We start from the raw sequence: 11872 nt of genomic DNA on the forward strand, positions 1-11872 counted from the left end.
GGCGGGCCCCCACCCGTCCCGGAGCACCGCGGCCGGGGACGAGGGGAGGGAGGGGAGCGAAGCATTCTCCGGGCCGCCCCTAGCAACCGGCCCCGGCCCGGCCCGGCCCGGGACGGCCCTGGACGCGGCTCGTGCGAGGCGAACACGGGGAAAAAAAAAAAAAAAAAAAAAAAGAAAGAGGAAAAAGAGGCGCAGGGGTGCCTCGGGCCGGGGGGGCGGGCGAAGGAATGCAAAGCCAGGGGTCAGGGCCGCTCCGAGGCGGCGGCGGCGGCGGCCGCGCGGGGCGGGGCGGGCGGGCGGCGCGGCGCGCAGGAATGCGCGGAATGTCGCTGTTTGTCCGCGGCCCCATTCAGCCCATTGGCGAAGCCGCGCCGCCGCCGCCTATAAAGGGGCGCTCGGCCCGAAGCTCGGCAGTCACGCAGCACTCTCCCGCCGGGCTCAGAAGCAGCAAAGCGGAGCAGAGCAGCCACCGCCAGCCCAGCCCGAATCCGGACAGAGTCGCACCGCGCTGCTGAAAGAAGCCTCAGCGACAGACGCTGCACCTCGTCCCGTCTCATCGCACAGCAGCCCCAGGATGTCCCCCGCCAGCCTCGCCGTCGCCCTGCTGCTCGCCCTCCTCGGCCCGGTAAGTGCTCCCGCCGCTCGCCCCGCTCCCTCCCCGTTGGCCCGGCCCTGCGGCGCGACTGACGGCCTCTCTCCTCCGTCTCTCCGCTCAGGAGGTGCGCGGCCAGGAGTGCAGCGGGCAGTGCCAGTGCGGCGCGGGGCCCGGCCCCAGCTGCCCCGCCGGCGTCTCCCTGGTGCTCGATGGCTGCGGCTGCTGCCGCGTCTGCGCCAAGCAGCTGGGAGAGCTGTGCACCGAGCGCGACCCCTGCGACCACCACAAAGGGCTCTTCTGCGACTTCGGCTCCCCCGCCAACCGCCGCATCGGCGTCTGCACCGGTGAGTGGGGCCGCCGGGGACGCAGGCGGCGGGGAGGGGGTCCCGGCGGCCGGGACGTTGTGTGACCGCCCGCCTCCTGCCTTCCCTCGCAGCTCGGGACGGAGCGCCCTGCGTCTTCTCCGGCATGGTGTACCGGAGCGGCGAGTCCTTCCGGAGCAGCTGCAAGTACAAGTGCACCTGCCTGGACGGCGCGGTGGGCTGCGTGCCTCTCTGCAGCATGGACGTCCGCCTGCCCAGCCCCGACTGCCCCTACCCGCGGCGAGTGAAGCTCCCCGGCAAGTGCTGCGAGGAGTGGGTCTGCGACGAGGCCAAGGAGCAGACGGCTGTGGGACCCGCGCTGGCCGGTGAGTGGGCATCGCGCTTCGAGTGACAGCCTGAGGGGAAGGGACGTCTGTATGGGAGATGATGTGTATCTGCTCCAGCAGCTGGAGCCCAGAAGTGAGTGGGGTCGTTTGTCAGGTGGCTGCCTGAACTTCTCTGGGAACATTCAGCAGGGTATGATTTCAGATGGTCGGCTCACCCTGGTTGTCTGTGTCCCCTGCAGCCTACAGACTGGAAGACACTTACGGCCCAGACCCCACTATGATGCGTGCCAACTGCCTGGTGCAGACTACTGAGTGGAGTGCTTGCTCCAAGACCTGTGGCATGGGCATTTCGACCAGGGTCACCAACGATAATGCTTTCTGCAGACTGGAGAAGCAGAGCAGACTGTGCATGGTCAGACCTTGTGAAGCTGACCTGGAGGAGAACATCAAGGTAAAGAGTTATCTTGAATGAATGATCTTCTAGGATGCTTCTATTTCCTGGCAGAAATTATTACTGAAAAATGTAGAGTTCTGTTAGTAAGTTTTGAGTGCTTGAAATTTGAGTTTTGCTCCAGAAGTGAATAATCTACAACTAAATACTTGTAATACTTACTTGCACATTATGGCACTACATAAAGCAACTGCCTATTGAAAATACAGTTAGTAGTGCATCCGCCTGCTCTTAACATGCAAGCTTAGTGCCATATCAAAGCATACCTTCTAAACATGTTGTATTCACTTGCATCCTAACAGAAAGGCAAAAAGTGCATTCGCACCCCAAAAATCTCCAAGCCCATCAAGTTTGAGCTGTCTGGCTGCACCAGCGTGAAGATGTACAGAGCTAAGTTCTGTGGTGTCTGCACTGACGGGCGCTGCTGCACACCCCACAGAACAGCCACCCTCCCTGTGGAGTTCAAGTGCCCCGATGGAGAGATCATGAAAAGGAAAATGATGTTCATCAAGACCTGTGCTTGCCACTACAACTGCCCTGGAGACAATGACATCTTTGAGTCTCTGTACTACAGGAAGATGTATGGAGACATGGCATAAAGCCAGGAGGAGCCGCTAACTAGATTCTCAACTTGAACTGATTTGCATCTCATTTTGTAAACATGATTCAATAGCACAAGGTATTTAAATCAGTTTTTTTTTTTTTAATTTCAACAAACTGCTCCATGTGACTTAAGACAATTTGTCTACTGACCCCAGACAGTGGTTTGAAGAAGGTAAAATGGACTGTGGAACCACAACAAGACACAGCTTCAGAACAATGCTGTTCATGAGGTGGTGTGAAGGGGTTAAGGGAAATGCACGGGAAAGGCAGACTTACGTGAATGTTCCCTTAATGTGGTACAGTGTTTTCTTCATCTAGTAGTGCAATTGAGAAGGAGACCATAAGCATGTTTGCTGACACAGGTATAAGTGACAGCAACAGCTGGAATGCAAACCCTCACCCAGAAAAGTGCGAAGCAGAAGGTGTTCTGTTTAGTCAGGACCGTAATGTTTCAGCTCTGACACTCTGATTCACATGGCTTAGTCAGCAAGAATCAGAATCGTGTCTATTTGACTGGACAGCTTGTGGCAGTTAGGATACCTGCAACAAGCTACTTTTTATTAATATTGTAAATACTGTGTATATATATTTGTACAGTTATCTAAATTAATTTAAGTTTTGTGCCTATGTGTAATGCTTTGATATTTCAATGATAGCCTTCTTTTTTGGAACAAGATAGGTAGGATCTGAAGCTCGTCTGACAATGCATTCAAAGTATGAAATGGATACTTTAGTGGAAACTGCTCAGAGTGAAATGATGAGTGGAGTCTGAGATGGAGAGTGTTAGCCTTGAGATGCCTGTATCCATACAAAGCACTCGACTGTCTGGCAAAATGCATCTACCTCCACTTTATTGATCAAGTGGCTTTAAGAAAAACGACTCTTCTGTAGCTAATCAATCTTTCCACTTGAGCATTTGTTTCTTTCTTTGACTATGGCTCTTTTGGACAGTTTATTTGTTGAGAAGTATGACCAAAAGTTACATGTTTGCACCTTTTTAGTTGAAAATAAAGTATTTATATTTTTTATATAAATGGCTTGACATCTCATTTATTTTCACTATTATGAATTTCTCAATGAGCTTTGTTTTGCATGAGGAAAAAAAAAAAAAAATTAAGTGATGTAAGTTTTCCTTCTCCAGAAACATACTCAGGAACAATCACTTATCTTACAGTCTCTTGTTCTGTAGATAATGACTCAGCTGTGCTATACTACTCTGAATTTGAACGGAGGACAGGGCCAGGTCAGTTCTGCCAAGCCAAGTATTACATTAGAATGAGCAACAGGTTCCTTAAGCATCATGTAGAGCTTTTAAAATGAGCCAGCTAATCACTGTAGTATACAACCCCACTATAATAATCCATGCAACGTGCTTAATCTTATTGTGGTGTTTCATTGGATATGACTTCATCTTTAGCCACAGATAATTCAAAAACTGACCTGAATCAAATCCAGAAATCCAAATCTGGTAGAATTCTCTGTTAGGAGTTAATGAGTTATGCCATGCAAGTTGTAGAGTAATATGGATTGGAAGGGACTTCTTCAGATCTTCTGATTTAAACTTCATGCAAAGTAATGCTGACTTGTGTATGTTTCTACCCAAGTTAAGACCTTGCTATGTTTTGGTAGATGAAGTACTGAACTAAAATGCAGAATAACTGGATTATCTTCCTTCTTAATGGCTGAGGGCAAATCATTTTAGCTGCCAGTTTGTTCTGTAAAACATCTTTTGATTCAAACTCTTGCAGGCCAGCAGATTAGAAATGTTGTGAGATCCGCACATTTTGATGATGGTCCAAGCTAAAGAAAAAATTGGAAGGACAGTTGAGACTCTTTAGTTCTATGCTAGGTCCTACATTTAGTAACAGACTTTGCTCCTTTATTAAGACTAGGGGATTCTTTGAATTTAAAATTAACCTTTGCACTACAAGCATTAGTTTTTGTTTTCAGAAAAAACACATGCTCCCCCAACAAGAATCCTTTTCAGGCAAACAAGTTCAATCTGGAATTTCCTGGTGGTGAAAGAATGTTAGCTTACAAAAATGTCCATCCTTCTTGAGAACCTTCCAAGTCCATTGATTTCAGCTAGCATTAGCAGCAAATCGGTATAACACCAGCTTTGACTAGTGACGGACAACGGGGTTCTAACTAATAGGAAGTCAACATGAGTCTTTTCCAGTGGTCTTGCCAAACTGCATACAGCCACAGAAACATTTCCCCTTCCTCTCAAAAATATGAGGAATTCTCCTGGCATGAGGAAGTGGCCTTCTGTGTTCTGTAAGAAATAGTTTTGGGTAGCCTCTGGCTCTTACACACCCTGAGACTCCATCACTTCTTTTTTCTCCTTTTTTTTTTTTTTTTTTTTTTTTTTTTTTGCAGGTTATGAATGCCATGCAGCCATTCAGTTCACCCTGGAAACACTTCAAACATTCATACAACCACAAGGATTGGGTGTCCAACTGCTACTGTTTCTCCACCTCCAAATATTAAGAGTCTGGTTCCAGCAGGGACAGGACATGCACAGACTTCATTCATAGCTACCATTATAGAAGCTCTCAGTATCAGAGGAACAAAAAGAAGCACAATAGATCTGGCAGGTTGGGATTAACGCCTTTATGATGATGCTCAAGCCTATTGATTAAAAACATAAGCTGTGTTTTTTTTAAAGTGGGCAAAACTGATATTGAGCATTATAATGAACGATCATTCCATATAACATCATCCTCTTGCATCTCATAACTGGCTCATGAGATTCATTCAGGTTTTGCTTCTAAGGCAGGGGCTTTATCACACCACAAGCTGCATAGCACAGTGGCATCCCCTGCCACTGCCCACCAGCTGTGTTTGGCATATGAGGCTGCAGGACTGGTGAGAGGCAGGGACACTGCTTCAGGAAGGGCCACCACTTAACTCAAGGCACCCACAAAGGGGCACCCCTAAAGCAGTTTAGAACCATGATCTCTGTTTGGTAATGCAGGTGCATCTGCTTTGCCCACCCTCTGACAAACTACCACACAGTCATGTAGGCCAGAGGAAAAGTAGGAAGAGACCTCCTGCTAGAATATTTTAACTGTGCTTTGCTCTTATCACTGTGAATTAAAGTAAGGAAGTATGTTGTGTATACAAATGTATTAGGCAAGTTGTTACTCTCCCCTGAACGTATCAAGGGCTGTACATTTCAACTATCTCTGGAACATAATGATTTCAAGTCCTTTTCCAAGCACATTATGTAGTCTCCTGCCAGAAGCATGCATTTTACACATTTCACAGGCATGAGACTTCTGAAGGCTTTTACCTCTGAAGGTAAAGAAATTTAAATAATTTCCTTTAAGATCTCCTGGAGGTGTAGGCATGAATCACGCTGCATGTACAAATTTCGTTCAAAGATATCCTGGGAAAAAGGAGCCCTTGTGTGGAATTTATGGCATCTTTAATAATGGTTAAAATGTGGGTTTTTCAGCCATAAAAGTGTTTCCTGATTTCATTCTTCATGCCCATGATATATGGATGCAAGAGTAAAAACTTGGCTTCAAAAATCACAAGCCACTTTTACATGGGATAGAATGTTGGTTCACATTCCTTCCAGAATACCTTGTTTGGGGAGTTTGCTTTCGGATGTTTGAGTTTGCATCCTCAGAAAATTCTGTGATGTGGGTTTGCTGCTGCACTTTTAAAATACCTCATTCATATATGAAGGTATGTTCAATCAAAGGACTGTCTCCTTAAAATGAATCTCCAACAATACCAATAATACAGTACATAAAGCACCACTGTAAAGTCAATGCTTATTAAATAAGTGATACTGAATTAATCACTAAACAGGAATTCAAGGCGGCTAGAGCTCAGAGTATCAAATCATTTTTGAAATAGCTCTAAGCCATCATATTTTAGAGTTTTGTCCCATAACACATTTGCATGGATTTGCAGCTCGGCTTTCTAACACAATACAGATGTGAAAAACAGGCATGAATTATATCCCTTTCATATGAAATAAGCTTTACTGTCCAGATGGAAATTTGTCAGATTCCTCTGAGCTAAGAAACATCCAAAAGACACTAGTTAAGAAACACTTTAAGAATGATCTACTTCTAGTGATCCATAACCACTTGGGAACAAATAAGTCTTTGAACAGTATCCAAGTGTTTGTCTCACAAAGTTGGAGACTCAGCTGAGAAAACTGACTTTTGGGCACATCTCTAGAAATAGCATACTCTATATCATTTGTGTTTTTTTCATGCAGCACAGATTTTTCAGACATTGCACTTGAAGAATGTACTATTACACTGAATAGGACATTAAATGTAAGAAGGCACAGTAATATTCTTACCCAAACATGTAATAACTCAACCATTCTGACTTTGCATCCTACCACCAAAAACACTGCTTAAATATGGCTTTAACTGATATTACACTATGCCTGCATATGGAAGTAGTTAGCAAGGAGAAGTTGGGATGAAATACCAGTATCAGGCTTTGCCCAAAACCCAAGAAGAATCTGAGAGAGGAAGTAGCTCAGTTAACTTATTTTTCCTCTCATTTTCCACTTCTTTCCTCCCTGCAGTTCCTTTGATTCATGCCCATAAATGGACATACCAAAAACCACCACATTCTCACAGTGTTTTTCAGCCTGAGTGGAACCAGGAAATGCCAGGAATTTCTTCAGAGAACCTGCTCCCTAACAGTGCTAAAACCTTCAACACATTTGGAGTTTGAATGCAGTTTAGAAACATGACTAAGGTCCCATCTCCACTGCACAACCCAGAACTGCTCCTGCGTGGAGAGACAACAGCTTGTAGTCACTGCCGCCAGCCCTGGCTGCCTCAGCTCTTCTCCATTCTCATCTGAGCCCATTCCCCCTAAGCAGCAAACCAGGTGCACTTCTGGGAAGACCCCCCAGAAACCTCAGGCTGTGTATCGTGACAGCATTCCTCAGCTACTATGCATTATTGAGGCAGTGCCAAATGCGTTCGCTTAACGGCAAGTAAATCCAAGCCTAACAGTGGCAGTGTTTATGCAGAGAGGAGCAGCCTCGCAAGCTGGACCAGCAGGTTGCTAACATAGCACTGCAGGCTAAACACAGCCCAGTGGTGCCTCCATTCATTGCCTGGCCGTATTAATTGGGCCACTGAAAGAGACACACAATCCAAAATGTTTGTTGCTGTAAATTAGTCCTATTAAAAGCAGATATTTAACAGTTTTCAGCAGCTACGAAATATGTTTCCCTACTTCTGAGCTGAATGCTGAGAACAAGCTGCTCAGCTGTTTTTCAGGATTTCAGTCTAATTTAAGCTAACTGAGATAGCTGCATGTGCAGTGCTTCAGACCAACTCTTGCCCAAAGTCCCCGTGTTGGAGAGGTTCCAGGAATTGCACTGGGCTGAGTGTCTAAGAAGGATCCCTGCAGGGCATGAACTGGCACCCTGGCTTTGCTGGGCAATAAGCACCTGCAGGAGCACAAATTACACAACAAAGCCTTCTGTAAACAGCTAGAAGTATAACCAACAAGACAAGTGATAAGTCACTGCTTCTAGTGAATGAATGTGATAGACTCTCATTCAAAACACATTCAAAGTTCAAGCTTTAGATAACAACACTTCTAAGAAGGTACTAAATATGATCTTAATGCACTATGATGTGTGCTGTGGTGTTAATTATGCTGTATTTCTTAAATCATACAATAATAATAAGGAAGTATAAATTCTTAAGAAAAAAAAAAATATATATATATATATATATATCAGATAGCCTTGAAGGGGAACATCATGGGCTCTGTGAGTTAGAACAGAATAATAGAATCATTAAGATTGGATAAGACCACTAAAATCATCTGGTCCAACTGTCAGCCCATCACAACCATGCCCACTAACCAGATCCTTTGGTGCCACATCTACTCTCAGCAGGAAGAAGAAGCATGGGAACAGTTGAGAATCACTGTAAAGGAATAAAAGTACTGGTTTTGCTGAGAACAGATTGATTTTCAGAAATTCCAAATTTCTGTAAGGTCAGTATTAGAGTTCATCAGCTTCAGTGGAAATGAATCTTGGTTTTCACTTAATTTTCAATAACACTAATGCAAGAAGGGAAACGTGAAGAACAATGGAAGTATGTAAAATTCTTGTTGGTCCTTTTCCATTTACACCTCTTGTGCTTATTCTAGGCTTGTTCCAAGTCAAAAAGTCCAAGGTCAGTAAGCTGATGAAACCTCTGAAATCCTGTGTGATAGAGTTAACAAAGAAGGACAGCTCATTGGAAACTACCATGAGCTTCTCTCAATAGGTTTCCCTTCAACACTGTAGCTATAGCTGTTGCCCAACTGAGAGGACATAACCAGATCAGGATTTTCCTCTGTATGCAACTCCAAAACTTTTTGTAAGATGGCATATATGTTTCCATCCGTTCATGGCTCCTTCCAGCCACAGCTCCACAGACTCAGACAATAAGTTGTCCTACTGGAAAGATCTCCGTAGACCAGAACAGTCAGTGATCTCAAATGGATCCCAGCATTGTCAATGCTTGCAAGAAGCTTGGCATCAGTGTTGCAAGGCAGGGAAGCACTAAGTTTGCACTCTGTTATATGCTCATCATTGCTGTTCACGTGTAAGCTTCATTGCCATTTGTCATGTTTTATGATTTTGGTTATCGGTATTCCACACCATAACATCATGTAATGCACTGGGGGTTTGACTGCTGATGCTCAAGTTCCAGGTGCCTGTCCATAGGAGAAGAACAACATTTCCCCAGGGAGCTTTGCAGTCAGCGAGGAGATATAACTCCTGGCAAGGTCACCTGAAGTTCTCTTCTTTGCCTGCACTTCTCCGTCTGCTCTTCTCTGTCTGCTGTTCTTCATCTGCTCAACTGGACTGCACTTCTCACCTCAGCATTGCAGTGAGGCCTATCCATCTTTCAGACACACTCTCTGTCTCATTATATTTTGCTGACAGTATATTTAGTAAATTAGTTTGTTTCACCTCAGATCGTTGCTGCTGTTTTCAATATTTTGGGGTCCCCTGTTTCCCTTTTCCGGAGGTGCTGATCTGTGGATTCCTCCACCCCGCTGGTCAGGGAACCGGGCTGAACCAGCCCGTAAACCATTGACACCATTATAAACAGCAAAGGAGTAATACCATTTTGTTGTTGTATTAGATACACAGCAAAACAAATTGGCAGTGTTACCCAGAGAAACAGATCCTTAAAGCTAGACTGCACAGGATAAATCTAGGATGTCCAATCAGGTCCCACCTTACACACATGCACATAGTAGTTTTCTGTGTTGTGCAGATGTCCTCGTGAGGATACATCACCTCATATTGTAATCTGCTTTACAAACTTGATTGTGTTAATTCAACTTTGGAAAGCTGTATGCAGCTGGGATTTTTAGTTGTGGCTTTTCTGACTTCTCCAAGTGTATAATGAATGTGGCAAAGCTTTGAGGTACAGCTAATCTTTAGAGAATGGTAACTCTTGGGGTAAAAACATGCCTTCTACATCAAAAGTCAATTGACTCCCTATATGTAGAATTTCACACAATTGGAAAGCAATTTATGGATTCTTCATGTATTGTTTTCTTTGGTTTTCACCTTGCATTCTCCGCAGACATTAACAATGCAGTGTAGGAACTAGATGAATATTTTCTAGCTACAGTGCATAGACATAATTGGTGCTTCCCTCACTCCTCACACACACACACACACAAACCACAGCCAGAGCCCAACATGCACTGTAATGCTGTCTGATAGAATCTTCCACTGAATGGTGAAGTCTGGTTGTGACATCCAGCATGTACTTGCTCCAAATGGTTACCTATTCTGTCGAAGGTCTTTCTGCATAATTAGATTTCATTGGACCAGTCTTCAAATGAGTTTGTGCTCTCTCTATCTACACTGTGAAAACCTGTGGGCTACCAGTACTGCTCAGAAACAATCTGTTCTTTAGTCCAAACGTTCAGAAAGATTTGAAGCACATACTCCTTTGGAGCATATACAGAGAGGGCCCACAAAAATGATCCAAGGGATGGAACACCTCCCCCATGAAGATAGGTTGAGAGATCTGGGGCTGTTCAGCCTGGAGAAGAGAAGGGTCTGGGAAAATCTTGGTAACGGCCTTTCAGTATCTCAGGGGGGGCTATAAGAGAAGGGATGGATTATTTAACAGGTGATATGACAAGGGGAAATGGTTTCAAACTAAAGGAGGGGAGATTTAGACTGAATATAAGGAAGAAGATTTTTACAGTAGGGGTGGTGAGGCACTGGAACAGGTTGCCAAGAGAAGTGATGGATGTCCCGTCCCTAGAGACACTCGAGGTCAGGATGAATTGGGTTCTGAGCAACCAGATCTAGATGCAGGTGTCCCTGTTCATTGCAGGGGAGTTGGACTAGGTGACCTTTAAATATCCCTTTCAACTCAAACGAGTCTGTGATTCTCTGATTTGTGCTCTGGTGCCTGCACTTTATCTGGCTGCTTCTCAGAAACGAAAAGAAGGAAAAAGTCAGTCTGACATTTAATTCACTCATGCATTTTTAAATACGTATATATACACACACATATATACACATAGTTGGTTTTTTGTTTGCTTGTTTTTTTCTGAGGCAAATTCAGATCTCCATTTTAAGCTATTAATAGCAGATGTCGGAAGCACGGTGATACCGCCTAATGCTCAGCCCAGCCAGCACTTGATGCACTGCCCGACGCCTTTCAGACCAGCAGCTCCGCAGCAGGGCACACAACCCCGTGCGGTGCTCAACGGCCGCTCGGCGCTTCCTTCTGCCCAGCTCTGCTGTAAAGTTCCTCTTCCCGGCATCACACCGACACCACGTGGCGGCTCGGCCACACGCTTGTTGCTCTCTGAAGGCTTTGCCTCCGCGCTGCTGCAGGTAAACGAGCGCAGTTTCGTTTTCCGTTTGAAACAATTCCTGTCTTGTTGAGGGTGGCATGAGATAAGCGTAGACTTGTTTGGAATAGAGGGGATCTTTCCTGTATTTCCATAAAGTGATGGAATAATAGCTGCATGCACAGTGCGTTATTTAGACGTTTACTTATACACCCTGTATACCAACTTAATCTGTATTAAATACATCCCAAATAATAATAGTTTTTAAAAGCACTCCATTAAGTATTGTGTGAAAGCAGCTGCAGGTTGTAGCATGAGGCCACTCTAATTGTCTGTCCACTGCTTTGAGCTGTAGCAGGAGCCACATGCAGACCCCCCCTGTACACTGACTTTCCCAGCTTCCCAAGAGTGTCTGGATCACCGTAGCATAGAATCATAGAATCATGAAGGTTGGAAAGGACTGCTAAGATCATCTAGCCCAACCATCAATCCATCCCCACTGTGCCCACTACGCCACATCCCTTAGTGTGACATCCACCCTTTTCTTGGACACTTGCAGGGACATGACTCCACCACCTCCCTGAGCAGTCTGTTACAGTGCCTCACCACTCTTTCTAAGAACAAATGTTTTCAACCTGAACCTCCCCTTGGTGAAAATTAAGGCCATTCTCACTCGTCCTATCACTGTCATCTAGGACAAGAGGGCAATGCTTACCTCGCCCCAACCTCCTTTCAGGTTGTTGTAGAG

At 45.2% G+C, this 11872-nt stretch overlaps 1 protein-coding gene across 1 annotated transcript; it reads left to right on the plus strand.

The window, feature by feature from the left end:
* Positions 1–574: 574 nt before the first annotated feature.
* CCN2 (cellular communication network factor 2) lies at positions 575–2294 on the plus strand (the record flags this gene model as incomplete). The annotated part of the gene is made up of 5 exons (XM_079550290.1): positions 575–625; positions 717–939; positions 1032–1283; positions 1484–1695; positions 1998–2294. 5 exons carry the CDS (start codon positions 575–577, stop codon positions 2292–2294), a joined length of 1035 nt encoding a protein of 344 aa, XP_079406416.1.
* Between the last annotated feature and the right edge of the window lie 9578 nt (positions 2295–11872).

Source organism: Tetrao urogallus (genome assembly GCF_951394365.1).
Source record: "Tetrao urogallus genome assembly, chromosome: 2".
NCBI lineage: Eukaryota > Metazoa > Chordata > Aves > Galliformes > Phasianidae > Tetrao > Tetrao urogallus.